Raw genomic sequence first — 17,380 nt, 5'->3', positions numbered from 1 at the left:
TATATATATATTTTTCCCCCAAGATCTTTCTATCACAGAGATCTTTACCATTGCCTTTGTGTATATATACCATTTACATTTACCATTATGTGTGTGTTTATATACACACACACGTATATACAAACACACACCACATCTTCTTTATCCGTTCATCTGTCAATGAACATTTTTCAAGTGCTCAATAGCCATCTGTGGTTAATGGCTACTGTATTCAACAGTACAGATCCGGAGGGAGATGAACATGTATAACTTTGTGTAATAAGGATGATACTGGTTGCAAAGTGCTCTAAGAAAGAATAACTAACCAGGCATGGTTGTAGGGGAGATGGTAAGGCAAACCTTAGTGAGGTTTTTAAGGAGGGAATATTTGATCTCTATCCTGAAGGATAAAGGCAGGAGAGAAGGTAGGAAGGAACATGTCAGACTTGAGCAGAAGTATATAAAAAAGGATGTAACAAATAACTGGTATAACTAGGGAGTAGGGCATGTGTCTAGAAGTCTATATTGTATAAGTTTCAATCGTCTGGAATCTTTGAGGCCAAAAACATATAGATGTTATATCAATTTTTGGAATAATATAGCTGGCATTAAATCCTGAGGTTAATGAAGTAATGTTGAACTTCTCTGCTTGCTATAGGGATGTTAAGAGAAAGAACATGTCAATTTAAACTTCCTTGGATATCTTTTTAAAGAGAACTAGGTCATCAAAATCCTTTCCTAAAGCCTTTCTAAGTATTGAAAAGGGCAGCAAAATATTTACTCTGTAATCTTAATTAGCATGTTTCTTTTATGAATGTTTAAAAGTATTTGGTTGTATTTATTGCTTTATAACTTTGTAGTATATTTTATTTTTATTCATATCCATCTTATATAGAAAAATTAAAGATTATCACAGAAATTCTGTTGTTTTTGCTTTCATATCATTTGAGTATTCAAACAGTACTGTTCTCTGACATTTCCAGGATCATTAAGATGAATATTAGGAACTTGTCCATATGTAGCACTATGCACTAATTGGGAGTGAACTAAATTCTATGCTGTTCATTCCAGTTGAACAACTGGGCCTTTAAGGTAGAATGTAGTAAAGTCCTTAGGAAGATAAGTCTAGCAGTCAGGATCCATATCTACACTGAATTTTTTGTTAGCATAATAAATAAAACATAGAGGCCTTTTTGTATCTGCTACTCAGTGGAGATTATTACCTAGCCACGAGCTGTGGTTAAAACAATACTCTGATTCCAAGGTACTTGATAGGCAATGTTCAGTAGCCAACTCAGAAAGTTCTTATCCAGTCTTTTTAGACATAGAAATTAGGAAGGTAATGTAAGAATTGGTATATTACATGTCTTTTTTTCTTCAAGGTAATATCTTTAGTATTCTGACTTTAGAAAGAAGTTTCATTGTAACATTCAAGTGGTCTTTTTCTTTTTAAAGGTCTTTTTTTTCTTTTAGATTTTATTTATTTATTCTTGAGAGATAGAGACAGAGACATAGGCAGAGGGAGCAGCAGGCTCCCTGTAGTGAGCCTGATGCAGGATTCGATGCCAGGACTCTGGGCCCACAACCTGAGCTGAAGGCAGGCACTTAACCAACTCAGCCACCCAGGCAACCCTTAAGTAAGGGTTTTGTGCTGATAGGTACAAGTACCTAGTCCGTGTGTGCCTACAGTGTGATAATATGTCAAAACAGAGCGTAATACCTAGCTGTGAAAATTGGTTTCCCCTGTCATATCAGTATGACGTTATTTTCAATCATTTCCTTTCATAATAATATAAAACTCACCAATGGGGAAGGAAGCACAAATGAATATCATAAACTTTAAAAAGTGGAGGCCAAGTTAGAAAAATTAAAGCCATTCTAATGAGTCAGTAAAATCCTTGAAAGTCTCATTAGTACCTCTACATCTGGAGAGAACCTCACAGAGTAGATATTCGTAGCTCTTCTCTCCTCTGGCTAGCGTAGAAGCAGTGGCTTCTGGACAATGATGGCAAGTGAAAAAGGGAAAATCAACAACTGGAGCAGTCTCCCTGTAAAGAAAAGTGGAGGCTAAGAATCAGAAGACTGAACCAGAACCTGGGTGTTCTGTTACCCTACATGTGAATGAGATACCCGTACCTCCCCAATGAGGAGAATGAATCTTGATACAGGATATTTTTTATACATTGTAAAAGAGAGCTCAGACTTCAGGTAAATACATAAACCAACAAGTCAAATGGAGTAGATATTTAAAAAAAAATCTTTGTGGCCCCTACAATGAATAAATAATTCACAAAGGTAGATAAAGAAGACACTTAGATGGTAAGAGTAAAATGTGAAATAGTATAAGCAGACAAATCTGGGAAGATGAAAAACGAATTATGAAGGCATGTTAAGAGGTTCTGCTCTGATGGCAATGCAAGAAATGCAAATGATAGCAGGTGTTGGCTACCCTTTCCCCATAAAATACAATAATTATTTCAAAACAGTCATTGCCCTTGGAGGCAAAGAGAATTGGACAGATTCTCACAGATGGACTACCTGACAATATACATTTGCATGATCTTGTGGGAAACAATTTGCCAAAATTTGTCATGAATCTTAAAATACTGTACTTGTTGAATAAAATACAGATCTATGAGTTAATGCTGATTACATAAATAAGTACAGAAATAAATTAGATGCTAAACATAGTATAAGATAAAAAAATAGAATATTTGCATAGTCTCATAGTATCTTTTCATAAGATACTTATTCCTAATAACAAGTAGAAAAATTGTAACTTTACAGTGAAGGTTCCTGCAGATATTATCTTCATTTATTGATCATAATCAGTTGATGAAACACACTGACGTCATGTGTTTCCTGAAGAGCACACACATCACTTCTCTGGCATTCATGCTATAAACAGATGACCTGAATTTAGTAATGAAGTAATATCAGAGAAACCTACATTGAAAGGCATCTTACAAAATAACTAGTTGGCACCAAAAAGTCTTAGTTTTTTTTTTAAGATTTTATTTATTCATGATAGACAGAGAGAGACACAGGCAGAGGGAGAAGCAGGCTCCACGCGGGACTCGATCCCGGACTCCAGGATTGCGCCCTGGGCCAAAGGCAGGCGCTAAACTGCTGAGCCACCCAGGGATCCTCCAAAGTCTTAGGTTTGAAAGACAAAGACTGAACTGTCCCTAGATTGAAGGAGACTAATCAGACATGACAACTAAATGCCATGTGGAATTGTTGACTAGATCCAGACTGAGAAAAAGAACATTAGAGGAAAATTGGAGAATTTTGTATAAGGTCTGTAGATCACATCTGAGTTAATTTCTGGTTTTGATCATTGTATTGTGGTTATATTTGGATACAGCGATAAAAGTTATGGAAATTATTTGTGCTGTTTTTGCAATTTCTTTTTAAGTATGAAATTATTTTAAAAGCATAACTTAGAATTTTTTAAAAATCTGAAAAGCTTTTGATTTCTTTTAACATTTAGACTAAAATAGATACCTCGGAAAACCCAACTAATCAATTCTGGCCTGGCTCTTCTAATTCTGATATGATTGTCAAAGATGACATTCTGCGATTTGAAAATGAAATTCATGTTTTACAGCAACAAAATCAGGTAATTAAAAGTCTCCTGTATTTTATGAGAATTTTTATGACCTCATTAAATTCAAAGGATATAACAGACTTCAAAAATCCAGAGGTAATGTGATTTAGTAGATAGGTTTATTAGTAGGTGAATAAGGATTCCAGTTATTTTCCATTATTGGTCATGAGGTAGTACTTTCATCAGAAGGTAAGTTGGTGTAATTCCAGTTTCCTGTTTATAGAGAAGCATGGCTACTAGAGGTGTTCTTTTCTTGACCAAATAGTTCAACATTGTTTATTTATATGGTTGTGAAGATTATTGAATTCTAAGACTTAAGACATTGGTTAGCTAATACTTCTCTCGTTTAATGTTTTCATTTCATATAGTTCAAAATGAGTACAAAATTTTAAGTCTTAGCCCTACCAGAAAGCTGCTTCTCAAATGATTCTCTACTCTTAGAAGGCTTAAAGAGACTTTGTAGAATGATGAAAATGATACATCATCATTACAGACTAGAGATAAAGCACAGAGGATATTAAAAAATAAGATTGGACACATCAATGAAAATGATGTTTATTTCCTCTACTGTATTCTTTTGTATATAGGAACTTAAAGAAACGGAAGAAAAACTGAGAAATACAAACCAAGACTTATGTAATCAGATGAGACAAATGGTACAAGATTTTGACCGTGACAAACAGGAAGCTGTGGATAGGTAAGGAGTATATGGAGGTCTAATGCCTGCCTCCAGCCTCTATCCTCCTTCCCCCTGTGGCTAAAGAAAAGATTCAAGAGAAGTTATGGAATGAACCCTCCCTACTGAGATCTCAGACTGAAGAAGATGAGTCTCTGGCTTCTCAAATTAGAATTCGGAACACATTTTCCATGGCAGTGATGTTATGTAGTGGGTTGGGTTCTATATCACCATCAAAGCTGTAGTTCATTGAAATAGTATAGCTTTATGGTTTTTATAGACTATCTGGGAAACTATTCTTTATAAGGAAGAAATCTGGAAGAGAGTATGTCTTCCAAATACCAAATCATAAACTTGGAAACAGATTTTTGGAACATAACTTACTTGTGAGTTGAGTACTGCTAGTATTTATGTTTAGTATAGATACCTTGAAATTTTGGAACAATGTTATTTCAATTAATTTTTTGTAAACAAGTCCTCAACCAAAGACTATTATCTGTTTGAAAGACTGGAGCATTCTCCTACCCATGTTGCTACCCATGTTTTTCCTACCCACGTTTTTCTCTAGAAACATTTGAAGAAAGAAAATTTTGAAGATTCTTTAAGCTTCTTCATTGGGAATTAATTATTACCACTTTTGGTTGGAGCAAACCAACCTGACTTTAATTATAATATGTATTAGAGGGAGGGAGGGAGTGGGTAGGGAAGGAAGAAAAAAAAAAAAAGAACAACAATTCATCTTGGTGTTTCTAGTAATGCTAGGTACTGCCTTAGATTCTGCTGTCTGCTCTCTTTTTTTTTCTAGATGTGAGAGGACTTACCAGCAGCACCATGAAGCCATGAAAGCCCAAATACGTGAAAGCCTGTTAGCAAAGCATGCTTTGGAGAAGCAGCAGCTCTTTGAAGTTTACGAGGGGGCTCGCTTACAACTTAGGTGAGAACAAGAGAGTATAACTATCCTTTAAGCTGTAGAGACAGCATTCTCCTGTTTTGTAGTTGAGAGAAAAATTATTTGCAGCCCTTATATTTTTTGTGGTCATTTAGCTGCTGGTTTTGTGTATCCAAGGTCTGAGTTAGATAAGATGAATAAGGAGATGGCTGCTGTGCAAGAATGTTATCTGGAAGTGTGCAGAGAGAAGGATGATCTGGAATCAACTCTCAGGAAGACCATTGAAAAGGAGCAACAGGCGCAGGAGCAGAAGGTATGGGAAAAGTTCATGTTATGTTTGCTCCATCTCATTCCTCTGGCTTCACTGTTGTCATAGAAACCAGTACACTTGTTCTTTTGTGACATGTGGAAGGCATACATAGAAGTAAGTCCCTTTACTTTTGGCTGTATCACACCAATATAGCTCATAAGGCATAGAAATCTTGAGATGATTACTAAAATCTTAGTAGAAAATGACATCCATATAGAAGAAAATGATTCTTCCTTATGTCTTTATTCTAAGAGCCAAAACTGGGCTAAAAAATAAATGAATGAATGAACGAATGAATGAATAAGTGAATGAATGAATGAATGAATGAATGAATGAATAAACAAGAGTGGACCTGGGTCACTGTGAGTCTGAAACCCAGGGATCCTCAGTTTGCAATCATTTGTTGGCTGCAGGTGAACCTACCTAGTCCTGTGAGCACTGCATACAACATTGGCTCAGAAACATTTTTCTCCGACCCATTTCTCTCTCAGTACCTAAGTGTCATTTTATTCTTCTGGGGGGAAGGGCAGGAATTTGAACTTGGGACTTAAGACACAGAAGGTGGTGGTATGGAGCCCTGGAGAGCAAGGTCACACTGTTAATGTGACCTCTTCCAGGGAAGTTCTTGTTTTTAGGGAAGCTGTACTCCCTCCTCCTGCCCGAATCCAAGTTGCTGTTGGTGAGTGTCCAGAAGTAAAATCACATGTAAACAGTCATCCCTCTTTTCTTCCCTGTCCTGGCCAGAGTCTCATCCAGACACATGTCTGATTTTCCCTTCCACTTTGGACCAGCTGACAGACCACAATTTGAAAGCCACCTGCGTCAAGATTAGAAAATATTTTTAAAGGCTTGAGTGAATGTTCTATACAGAGCCTTTTCTGAACAAAGTTCTATATATTTCTTTAAAGACTTTATTTTTTGAGAGAAAGAAAGATAGTGATAGAGAGCAGGAGAGAGTACAAGTGGGGGAGAGAGGCAGATTCCCCACTGAGCAGGGAGCCTGACTCAAGGCTGGATCCCAGGACCCCACAGATCACAACCTGAGCTGAAGGCAGATGCTTAACTACCTGAGCCAGCCACGCACTCCTGAACAAAGTTATATAAAAGCAGGCTATTGCTACTACAGACTTAAAAAGAATAGTAAAGAGCAGATGAGGAATTCAGCTCATTTAATATTTTGATTATTTTTGAATAGAAAAACATGTCATGTATACATGTCATCTAATGGAAAAAGAGCTTCTAAAGAGCTATTTTAGTTAGTGCTGGCAGTTTAAAAGTTAGAAGGGATCTTAAATTACTTAGAAATTAAGGATTTAGCTTTTAGTAATGTTTAAAAAAATTGAAATAGATCTCTACTATGATTCTTTTTTTTTTGATTCTTTCTTTATAAATATATAAATTGACAAGAACAAAAGCAATTCTCTCAAAGAGGTCATTCTTTTCAGGAATATTTTCTTTTACTTTTAAAGAATCAATTGAACTATAAAATTGGATCACATAAATTGGTCACTTGCAATGAACAGCTCTACGATGTTGGCTCATGAATGCTTGTACACAAGGACAGAAGAAAAGTTAATATTACTATTTGGCCCTTCCAAAAAAAGCTTACAGGATATATTTTTTTTCTTTGAAAATTTTTAATGGTCATGTAATGAAATTGACTTTTTTCATTTGTTGTAGCGTTCTGCACTTTTTTTAACATAGGATTTAATGCATGTATAGAATGATGAAGGTACAGAAGACTTATCACCCTGCAACACTGCTTTGTGCTAGCCCTGTGTAGTTATATCCACCCTCATTGAAAGGGCCAGAGTACTTACCACATTAGAAGTATATATAATTCCTCCCTTCTCTGGAAATACTTTAGTTTTTTATTTAGACTTACATAAACCTACTATAAAACTTACTAATCTTTATAAGCCAGTCAGAACAGAACTTTAAATTTAAGAGAATTTATTTAATCTTTTCATATCCTCTAGAGGTAGGCAAAGATATACCAATCTGTTTTCCTAGGTAATGTTTCACACGCACACAATAGAAGAATCTTTCTAAACTCAAGCAAGCTAGGGAACTTTCAGAGTAGTCCTTTTTTGCAGGACATAAACCATTTTCCCTGCAATTGGCTTTCGGGTCAGTAACTTAGTCTGGATACAGAATTCATAAGATAGGCAACCCCGAGAGTCCTGGGGTGTATTTTCTTGTTCTGTATGTGCTCTTTTCTGAAATGCTTATTGAGTCAGGCTGTGGGTTAAGTAGGGGCTGAATTCCATGTTTTAGAACTTTTATTGACACACAGAACTTTGCTTACATTTTTGCCTGGCTTGTTCAGAGAATGGGAAAAGGTCACATACACAGAACTCTTCAGCCTGTGTATTAATAATCATTGGAGGTCATGAATTTTCAGACAAGGCAAAAGTGGGCAGTATTCCCATTCATAATTTCACTTCTATACACCTTAAGGCTCATTTATATAGTTGTAATACATGCTGAGTCTGTCCTTAGAGTTCTTTTGCTTTCTGGGGCATGCAAATCAAGCTTAAATATTTTAAAACTATCCAAAAATGTACTTCCTTTTAATGATAAAACTTTTAAAGTTAGATATACCTCCAGTATGTTCAAATGGCAGATCCCTGTGCTTGATAAATCTGTTACTTCTATAAAGAGAGGTAAGCAAGGTTTTCCCCACTGTGGTAGATTGCAAAAATGGCCACACGTTTTTCCCATCAGTGAATGCACGCACTAGTATTGTAGTATGAGTTTGTAGCTATTCTCAGTAAGAGGTGGTCTGTTTCTCACACCTTGAATCTGATCTTGGCCACATGATTGGCTCTGGCCACTGAGATTTTAGTAAACATTACGTAAAAAGAGCCTTAAAAATGCAAGCCATTTATGCATTGGGGCATACAAGCTTGATGCTCTGAAAAATGCAGTGACCACCACTGTGTGAATGATCTGGGATACCCTGTTGAGTGATGACACATTGACCAAGTCAACTTTCTAACAGATATCGAGCTAACCTCCAGACATGTGAATGAGACTATAGAGACTATATAGATCGTGTACCTCAACTGCCTGCAGAGATCAACAGTGTTGACTTAGGTCAGAACCACCACCCAGCTGACCCAGAGATTGATAAGAAATAATAGATGTTTGCTGTTTTAGTTTAGTTCTGTTATAGTTAAATTTTGGCTGGCTTTTTATGTAGTAAATCTACCTATGCACAAACAAACAGAAAATTGGTAGCAGTTTTCTGCTGTGGGTCAAAAGGAAATGTGGATACATATGGAACAACTCCTGAAGGATAGATATACACAGATAAGACAATTTGAAGATTCCTTCTAAAGTCAACAGAAAGTAACAGTGATATATGATATGATCCTGAACAACTTTCTCAGCCATGTAATTGAGACTGCCCTATAGCATTAGTACAACTATGGTTTCCATGACCGGATTGTGAGGAAATGGGTTCTTCAGTCACCAGTTTCCAACATCATACAACACTGAAAAAAAAATAGATAGCATCTTTTCGGCATGTGCCATTGGTGGAAAGGAATCAGATGGCAATTCAGACCAAAATAAGCCAGGTCAGGTGTGAACCAGAAAAAATCCAGACAACCAGGTAGTCATGACTCAGAACTAATGGTAAAGGGACACTGAACAAAAGCTCTCTTTTGAATGTCAATAGGTATGTGAAGTGTATACTTTTTTTAGCATTATGTCTTGTGGGCTTCAGTGTGATATTTCTCGTTGCATCTCGGTGAAACCTCCAGAGAACCGCTTTAAAAATTTTTAGATGGAAACTGTTATAGGTTATTGGATCCCTGAGTAGAACTTTATTAGAGTTTTCAGATCAACTGGATTTCTAGAGTACATAGAGAATGTTATATGAATAGTTCAAATTATTAAATTTTATCTGACACTTGACAGTTACTATTTGATAATTCTTCAGCTAGTTTTGATAAAACATTTTGTCTTTAGTAATGAAAAAAACACCAATCTGAATTGGTAATGTTTTTGTGAGACTATCAGGAAAGCATAAACTGTTACACAAGGTTGCCATTTCAAATGCAGCAATACAGCAGCCTGGGATTGTGATAGCCAGGAAAGCAGTTTGAGAACTCTGGATACCCAGAAGGTGGAAAACAGGAAAAGGGAAAAGCAAGTTTTGCTGTTTCATAGTTTTGCCTAAGACAGACTGCTTGGATCCATCCCAGTACACTGTTGAAAGTAGAAAGTTATCATTAAGATATTATTCTAATAATGCTGCTTCCCCCTTCTTGAACGCACAGTTGACTCAGTAGAATTTAATATCATAACAAATAAGGTTCTAACTTGTTCAAGTAAGTAAAACTATTTTTTTAGATTGTTCAGTTTTAAGTTCATTAATTAGACTTAACCCAGTGCCTGCTTTGTGGAAAGCCTGGTGTTGATGGAAAAAACATAATAGAAGTTTTCTTCATAAGAAAAAAAAAAAATCATGCCATCTTTGTAGTGGCAATGTCAAAGCTTCTTGAGAACAAGATAGCCTGACCTTATGCAGTATACTCAAATCTTCCATGTGATTTATGTCACATTTATAGGGTCCAACAGTAACTTTCAGGGTTTATTTGAGAATATATTTTCATTGACTAAGTTTCTAAATCTCATGGAATTACTACAACAATGTCTAGATGGTTTTCAAACACAGCTGTGGTTGCTCTTTTGGCTAGCTATTAATTCCAGTTTTTGCTTATTTGAATATTTTTTCTTTTCATATGATTTTTCTTCTGAAAACAGATCAAACAAGAACTTATTCAACAGCTTGAAAAGGAGTGGCAGTCTAAGCTGGATCAAACTATAAAGGCAATGAAAAAGAAGACCTCAGATTGTTGCAGCCAAACTGACCAAGTAACCACTGCAGATGTTATTTCCAAGAAAGAGATGACAGCCATGATAGAAGAACAGAAGCGAAGGATCCGGCAAGATTTAGAGCAAGAAAAAGAAACAGCTATCAGTGGGGAGTTGAAGAAACTTGAGGTTGAATTAGAACTCAAATATTGTGAAAATATTGCCAAACAGGTAATATTATGGCTTATTATAGTAAAATTATTGAAACTGCCTACTAATGAAAACATGTAAAATGGTACCATTGAACTTGTTCATAACTTTATATTTTAAAAATTTTGTACATTCTAGGATAGAGAACCTCTTAGGTTGTTACTAAAATTTTCTTCATTATGTTTCTGTTACTCCTTGTTTTTTCTGTGTATTCTTTAAGTTTTCAGACTGCCCCATTGAGTTCAGTCTAAGCATTAGGATGCTTGAGGTTAAAGGTGGTGGTTTTACAACGGAATGAACCATAATTTCACTGTGAATCTTCGTATCTAACTTTATAGAACATACTCCACTATGTTCTATGTTCATACTTCACTATAAACTAATAGTTTAACTAATATAAACTAAATATAGTTAACTAATATAAACTAAACTAAGGTAATTTTAGATTAAGCAAACTTAAAGCAAGTAAGATATTCCCCGGTAATTACATTGAGACTTGCAGAGTTAAATCTGCAAGCATGCCCCATTAAATGGGACGTTGTCTGTAAATCCCATACATTGCCAGAAAGCAGTGCCATTGCCTTCCCTTGGATGTGCTCAGAAAGCTAGCTCATTTTTAACTGGGGCATATTACTTGGTTTCCAAGAAATGTCATACTGAGAAAGTATAGCTCTGTATTAATGGAATAAAGAGTTAATTTTTAAAAAATCTATATCATTATAGTGATTTTTGAATTTTTTTGGTTTCAGTATGCCTTTACACTTTTAAAAACTTACGACTCTATAAAGCTTTTCTCTGTATGTGTTATATCTATTTATTGGAAAATGAATATGAGAAATTTTTAAAAAACAAAAATACTGAAGCACACTTTCCATTGGCTGTCAGAGCAGTGACATTCCACATAGCATGTAGCCTCTGGAGCATTGTATTACTTACACATGAAGAAATGGGAGTGAAAAAAGAAAAGGTCTGAATATTATTTTGAAAATAGTTTTGACCTCACAGAGCACCTGACAGGGTATTTAGTTCCTTAGAGGTTCCTGGACCTTACTATAATATTATTTATTTTTTATTTACTATTTTAGACTTATAAAATCTTAGGATAATACCTAAAGTTTTAGAAAATATATTTAGCTTTTGATAAATACTTGGAATTCAGCCTATTTTTAAAATTGTTCTACATGATTTTACGGAATCCTTACAGTATAGGATGTAATGTATGTACAAATGTATGTAATGGAATTGAGGGCATCTTCAGTCAGTTAAATAATTTTCTGTAATGCTTAAGGTTTGAACAGAGTTAATAAAATGTTCTGTGGGCAAAGAGATGTATTATGGGTGCTGCTCTGGTGTATACAATCATAGATCTTATGAAGAAAAACAGCATGATACAGTAGGAAGGAAATATTTATTTGTTTATTTATTTATTTATTTATTTATTTATTTAAAATTTTATTTATTCATTCATGACAGACACGCAGAGAGAGAGAGAGAGAGAGAGAGAGAGGCAGAGACACAAGCAGAGGGAGAAGCAGGCTCCATGCAGGGAACCTGACGTGGGACTCGATCATGGGTCTTCAGGGTCACACCCCGGGCTGAAAGCAGCACTAAACTGCTGGGCCACTGGGGCTGCCCAGAAGGAAATATTTATAATAACTTTTTAAAGAATATAAACTTCTATAGGAGCTTTATCTCTTCCCTGTATTTTTGACTCCCAGATTTTACCTGTAAATGTATTTAGCATTTTCCAAAACAATTCAGCCCCTTATGTCAATTTTGGTTTTGTATGTTTGTATGGATATAGATATGTATGTGTCTGTGTGTATTTCAAAATAAGGAAATAAGGAAAGATTATTTAATAAATGATCTTGTGGTAACTGGTGACAGATTTACAACCAGATTGCCTTCGTAATTCATCAGGTCTTAAATTTTTTTCCCGAATTGATGTATCACCCTCATTCTTTAGTTGCAAACTCAAGATAGTAGGAAAACTTGTTAGGTACAAGGCTATAAACTATATTGGTGCATGCTGGCATGTGTTAATGTGTTTATAGGTAAGGCATGAAGTCTGTGGATATGGTGAGTGTGCTGATGGGACAGCCGCTGACTCCAAGCAGCATTCCTGCATGTCTTCTCCTTTTTCTCAAGATAAATATGAGTTTGTTGGAAATGATAATCGTTACTTTGTATGAAGCTTTCCAATAATAGTATTGGCCATCAAATGTTTACAGATTCCTACTTCCTGTGGTGCTATTTGCATGGAACAGTATGAGAAGTTTAGAACAGAAGGATTAGAATCTACTGTTTGGGATAAGGTGGAGTACTTGAAGTCAGTGTACCTAATGTAGTGCAATACAATATAAAATGCACATGAAATCATAGTTGCTATTTGCATATGGGATCCTTCTGAAAGTTTATACCTCACTTTACCTCCTTCTCTTGCAATACCCAATTGCAGGTAGAAACAGCTGTACAAAATGCTCGTCATCGATGGCTGGAAGAAATGCCTGATCTTGCAGAGTATAAAGCACGTGTAAGAGCAGAACAGAAGAAGTGGGAAGAACAACAAGACATCACTGTGGCCAGACGGGTAAGCACTCTCCTGGAAAGAAGCTTCAAGAAGGCCTCTTTCCTGACCTCTCATCTTCACCCCAGGAATTTGTATCTACTCACAGTGTTATAGAAGGATTAAATACAGTCAGGCATGTTAAGCATTAGCTCAGAGCCTAGCTGATGGTGTCTGTTCTCATCATCAAGATGTTGAGGGAGAAAGAATGTATTTTAGAGTCTTGAAACTCGTAATCAGGAAGGTAACCTTAACTGTAAAACTAAATCCCATTTGATCTTGCCTTATCTATAGAAGAAATTCGGAACAGGTGTTTATCTGTTTATTAATAGCTGTCCATTTTCTTTCATATGCTTTGTTTCCTATGCTCTGTCAGTTGTCTTATAATCTCCTTGGAAAATAGCCCAACTCTCCTTTCCAGATATGTCATGTTGTTTGACCAGAAATGTAATCATTTGCATTCTTAAAATTTGTTAGAGTAAACCAATTCTAATCAAGATGCCAGTAAACTGAACATGGTTTTGAAATTTGACACAATAGTACTAAAATTTACTTGGAAAGGACTAGAAATTTTTTAAATGTTCTGGAAAAGAAATAGTAGTCCAGCCCTAACACATAATAGAATATGTTGGAAAGCGACAATTCAGTGTTGAGTCACAAAAATAGAATTCTTTTTCATTCTGTATAATATAGACTTCAGAGATAGGCCCAACTATAAGTAAAAGCTTAATTGTTTCAAAGCAAGGGGATAAGGAGTTAATCCATAATAAGTAGTCTTATGATAGCCAGATAGCACTTTGGAAAAATTAAGATTACCCACACATACATCACAAGAAAGTCTAAATTGATCAAGAAAACATTTTGGGGTGTCTGGGTGGCTTGGTTGGTTAAGCATCTGCCTTCAACTCTGGTCATGATCCTGGGGTCCCAGGATTGAGTCCCGCATGGGGCTCCATGCTCAGAGGGAATCTACTTGTTCCTTTCTCTCTGCCCCTCCACCTTGTTCATGCTCTCTGTCACTGGCTCTCCCTTTCTCTCTCTATGAAAAAAATCTTAAAAAAAAAAACCAAAAACAAAAATATAAGTTAAACATTTTTAGGGCAACTCTCTAGTAGGGTCCCTTCCCTTTTCTGGAGCTTTATACTATCACTCAGTAAACTTTGCTTTTCTGCCCCCCTGCTCCCCCAAAAGAATTTAAACATTTTTTTTTAAAGATTTATTTATTTATTTATGATAGACATAAAGAGAGAGAGAGAGAGGCAGAGACACAGGAGGAGGGAGAAGCAGGCTCCGTGCCCGGAGCCCGACGTGGGACTCCATCCCGGGACTCCAGGACCGCACCCCGGGCCAAAGGCAGGCGCTAAACCGCTGAGCCACCCAGGGATCCCCAAAGTTAAACATTTTTAAATGAAAGTATAAAAAAAGGAAATTGAATATTTCAGGTCTATACCATAATAACTTAATTTTGGGACAACGGAAAAAGTAGCAAAGATAGATGAAGAGGATAAAACAGGTACAAACATTTAACACATTTGCTTTTGTAATAAAAAAAAAGTGACAGGATAATAAAAATAAGCAAAATAAATGAACTAAATATGAGAAACATTAATATTAATATATAAGAAAAACAATACAAATTTATGAGAAAAACAAGAATCTATGGATAAGTACACCAAGAATATGGACATACAGTCTTCATGAGAAGTCCAAATAACAAACTTAAGGTGCTCTTTTCTGCCGTATGTGTAAAGTCTCTCTTCCTAATTGTAATACAAACACTATAATAGATTGCAGTGTCAGATATATACTGTTCTCACAATATTACAACCATTTTGGGAAAAAAAAAGTGTGTAATAGACATTGAAGCATTCATGTGTCATATTCATGATCTTATTCCACAGATTACTTAAGGAAATAATTCAGCCTAAGTAAACTATTTTAACATTTTCCTTAAGTTATGTGATAATATGTGGGTGTTCATTGCATTATTCTCTATACTTTTTTAGTATGCTGAAATATTTCAGAAGGAAATTTAAGAGAAAGAGGAAATAATGTGGTAATGTGCATGTGTCTCAGACCTCAGAAGTCAAGAATAATTAAGTTGGGTAGGATATAGAAAATAAAGTAGTCAAGAGACCTTTCCTTAAGAACACAGGAGACCCAAATGTATGTGGATGCAGAAATACGGAAATGAGAGGACAGGGACGCCTGGGTGGCTCAGCAGTTGAGTGTCTGCCTTCAGCCCAGGGAGTGATCCTGGAGTCCCAGGATTAAGTTCTGCATCGGGCTTCCTGCATGGAGCCTGCTTCTCCCTCTGCCTGTGTCTCTGCCTCTCTCTCTCTCTGTCTCTCATGAATAAATAAATAAAATCTTTAGAAAAAAAAAAAGAAAAAGAAATGAGAGGACAATGTGTTACTTCTCAAACTTTAGCAAGCATGAGATTTGTAGAGGGTTTGTTAAAGCAGATTCCTGGGCTTTATTCCTAGAGATGCTGATTTGGTGGGCCTGCAGTGAATCCTGAGAATTTGCATTTCTAACAGGCTTCTAGGTGATACACACTGCTGGTTTTTTAGAGCACAGTAGAGTTTGAGTAGCACCATTCTAAATAATTATTCAGCCACAAAACGTAATGTTAACCTTTTGTGGATCCCTCCTCCAAACCAAAAAAGGTGAGCAAGGGCCAGTTGCATAGCATTGGCTGGAGAATTCTTGTAAGATGAGAGTGATCAATCAAGATCTATAAAAATTTAAAGCCAGTTTTTCTGAAGTCCGGAAGTGTCAAAGTTCCTAAAGTTTGCTGCATTAGAAAACATTAGAAAAACCTGAGAATCTGTAAAAAAAAAAAAAAAAAAAAATACTATTGCCTAGCTCCCATCCCCCAGGCTTTATGTTTTAATGGTACAGAGTGTGGCCTGGGTATTAGGATTTTTAAAGGCTTCTTGGGTGATCTAATGTGTGGCAACTATCAGGAACCACTGACTTGATTAATGCTGTCAGATTTGCTTTGTACAACTTCATGTGAGAGGATGCACACTTTTGGTGAGGTCAGCAGGTCATCCAAATTCCATGGGATATGCCACCTCCACCAAGTTACCTGGTAATGATTTCCAGGATCCACTGTGACAAGACTGTTTTCCCAAACAGCACTCTTTAAACATGTTTCACATTGCTACTCAATCATTCTGCTGGTAGCAAAAGAATTTTGCTGTGAATTCTTTTGTAAAGCTCATCTTAGATGGTAAATTTAAAATACAACTTGAAAATTTTGATTTATGTTCAACTATTCAGGAACTCATTATTGAATAAAGCCATATAACATCTTTAAGAATTTTTGTAGTTGATGTTTGCTAAGATTATATAATACCTGAAGATTCAGGAAATAGATACCCTATTTCAACAACCAGAATAGGTGGATGGATGGATGGATGGATGGATGGATGGATGGATGGATGGATAGATGGATAGATAGATAGAATTGATTTCTAGCAATCACCACTTTCTAGGCCAAACTTTTGGAGTGCCCACTTCTTTTAACACTTATATCCTTGTAACTTTTTTGAATTTATAAAAAGTGACTCTAGGTCATTATCTAATCTGCTCCTTATGTAGGTGAAGACAAGAAGTACAAAAAAGATTAAGCAACTTTTTTCTAAGGCCATGCATCCAAAGGTTAATAACTACATAACTATATAACTACGTAACTAAATAACTACATTTTTTGAGTCCTTATCTGCCAGACTCTGGACTAAGTGCTTTAGATGTATTTTTTTCTTTTGTCCTTTATTCCTAACAAAATTCTATCAGGTAAGAATTATAATTGTCCCCATTTTATAGTTGATGACACCGAGGCTCAAAGAAATTAAGGCCTGTGGTTCCACAGCTGCTAAGTTTACTGCAGCAATGTATCCCTAGAGCCTGATCTGTTGAGCACCATGCTAGGCTGCCTCAGCAGTCAAAGGCGGGGTTAGAGCTAAGTCTTAGTTTTTTGATTCCCTAGGACTTTTTGGTTATGTTCTATTATTATCTGTGATCTGCTAGCCTTGTCATAAAAGAAAATTAGATTAATGAAAAAATGACTTTTTATGTTTGGTATTGTCATTTAGTGAATTTTGCTAACCACTGTGCTTCCATTAAAATATAGTTATGTTTGCCAGCAAGTTATGCAAATATATATTTGCATATATATTTGCAAATATATTATATTTATATAATATATTTCTATTTATATAGAAATAGATATATTTCTATCTATTTCTAATTATAGAATATATTTCTAATAGTAAGATTATATTTATATAATCTAATATATTATA

At 35.7% G+C, this 17,380-nt stretch overlaps 2 protein-coding genes across 20 annotated transcripts in view; one reads left to right on the top strand and one right to left on the bottom strand.

The window, feature by feature from the left end:
- The window catches only part of LOC144303181 (uncharacterized), a 151,241-nt gene extending 145,720 nt beyond the window's left edge, over positions 1–5,521 (bottom strand). For all 16 annotated transcript variants that reach the window (XR_013370235.1, XR_013370233.1, XR_013370232.1 and 13 more), the window contains exons 1-2: positions 5,087–5,521; positions 1,897–2,027 (exon numbers count right to left, since the gene is read on the bottom strand). Coding sequence is in view for 6 of the 16 variants with exons in the window: in XM_077881033.1 (XP_077737159.1) it covers positions 1,897–2,027; positions 5,087–5,106 (151 nt within the window). In the remaining 10 variants the exon portion in view is untranslated. The remainder of the gene's footprint in view (positions 1–1,896; positions 2,028–5,086) is intronic.
- Positions 1–17,380, top strand: part of CEP152 (centrosomal protein 152) — an 88,522-nt gene that overhangs the window by 49,772 nt on the left and 21,370 nt on the right. For all 4 annotated transcript variants that reach the window (XM_077881028.1, XM_077881026.1, XM_077881027.1 and 1 more), the window contains 6 exons: positions 3,473–3,601; positions 4,177–4,286; positions 5,071–5,199; positions 5,332–5,467; positions 10,241–10,522; positions 12,960–13,091. In XM_077881028.1, the coding sequence (XP_077737154.1) occupies positions 3,473–3,601; positions 4,177–4,286; positions 5,071–5,199; positions 5,332–5,467; positions 10,241–10,522; positions 12,960–13,091 (918 nt within the window). The remainder of the gene's footprint in view (positions 1–3,472; positions 3,602–4,176; positions 4,287–5,070; positions 5,200–5,331; positions 5,468–10,240; positions 10,523–12,959; positions 13,092–17,380) is intronic.

This window comes from Canis aureus, chromosome 32 (assembly GCF_053574225.1).
Source record: "Canis aureus isolate CA01 chromosome 32, VMU_Caureus_v.1.0, whole genome shotgun sequence".
In the NCBI taxonomy this organism is placed as follows: Eukaryota; Metazoa; Chordata; class Mammalia; order Carnivora; family Canidae; genus Canis; species Canis aureus.
The sequence above is the reverse complement of the archived record's forward strand: the minus strand, read 5'-3'. Positions and strand labels throughout refer to the sequence as shown.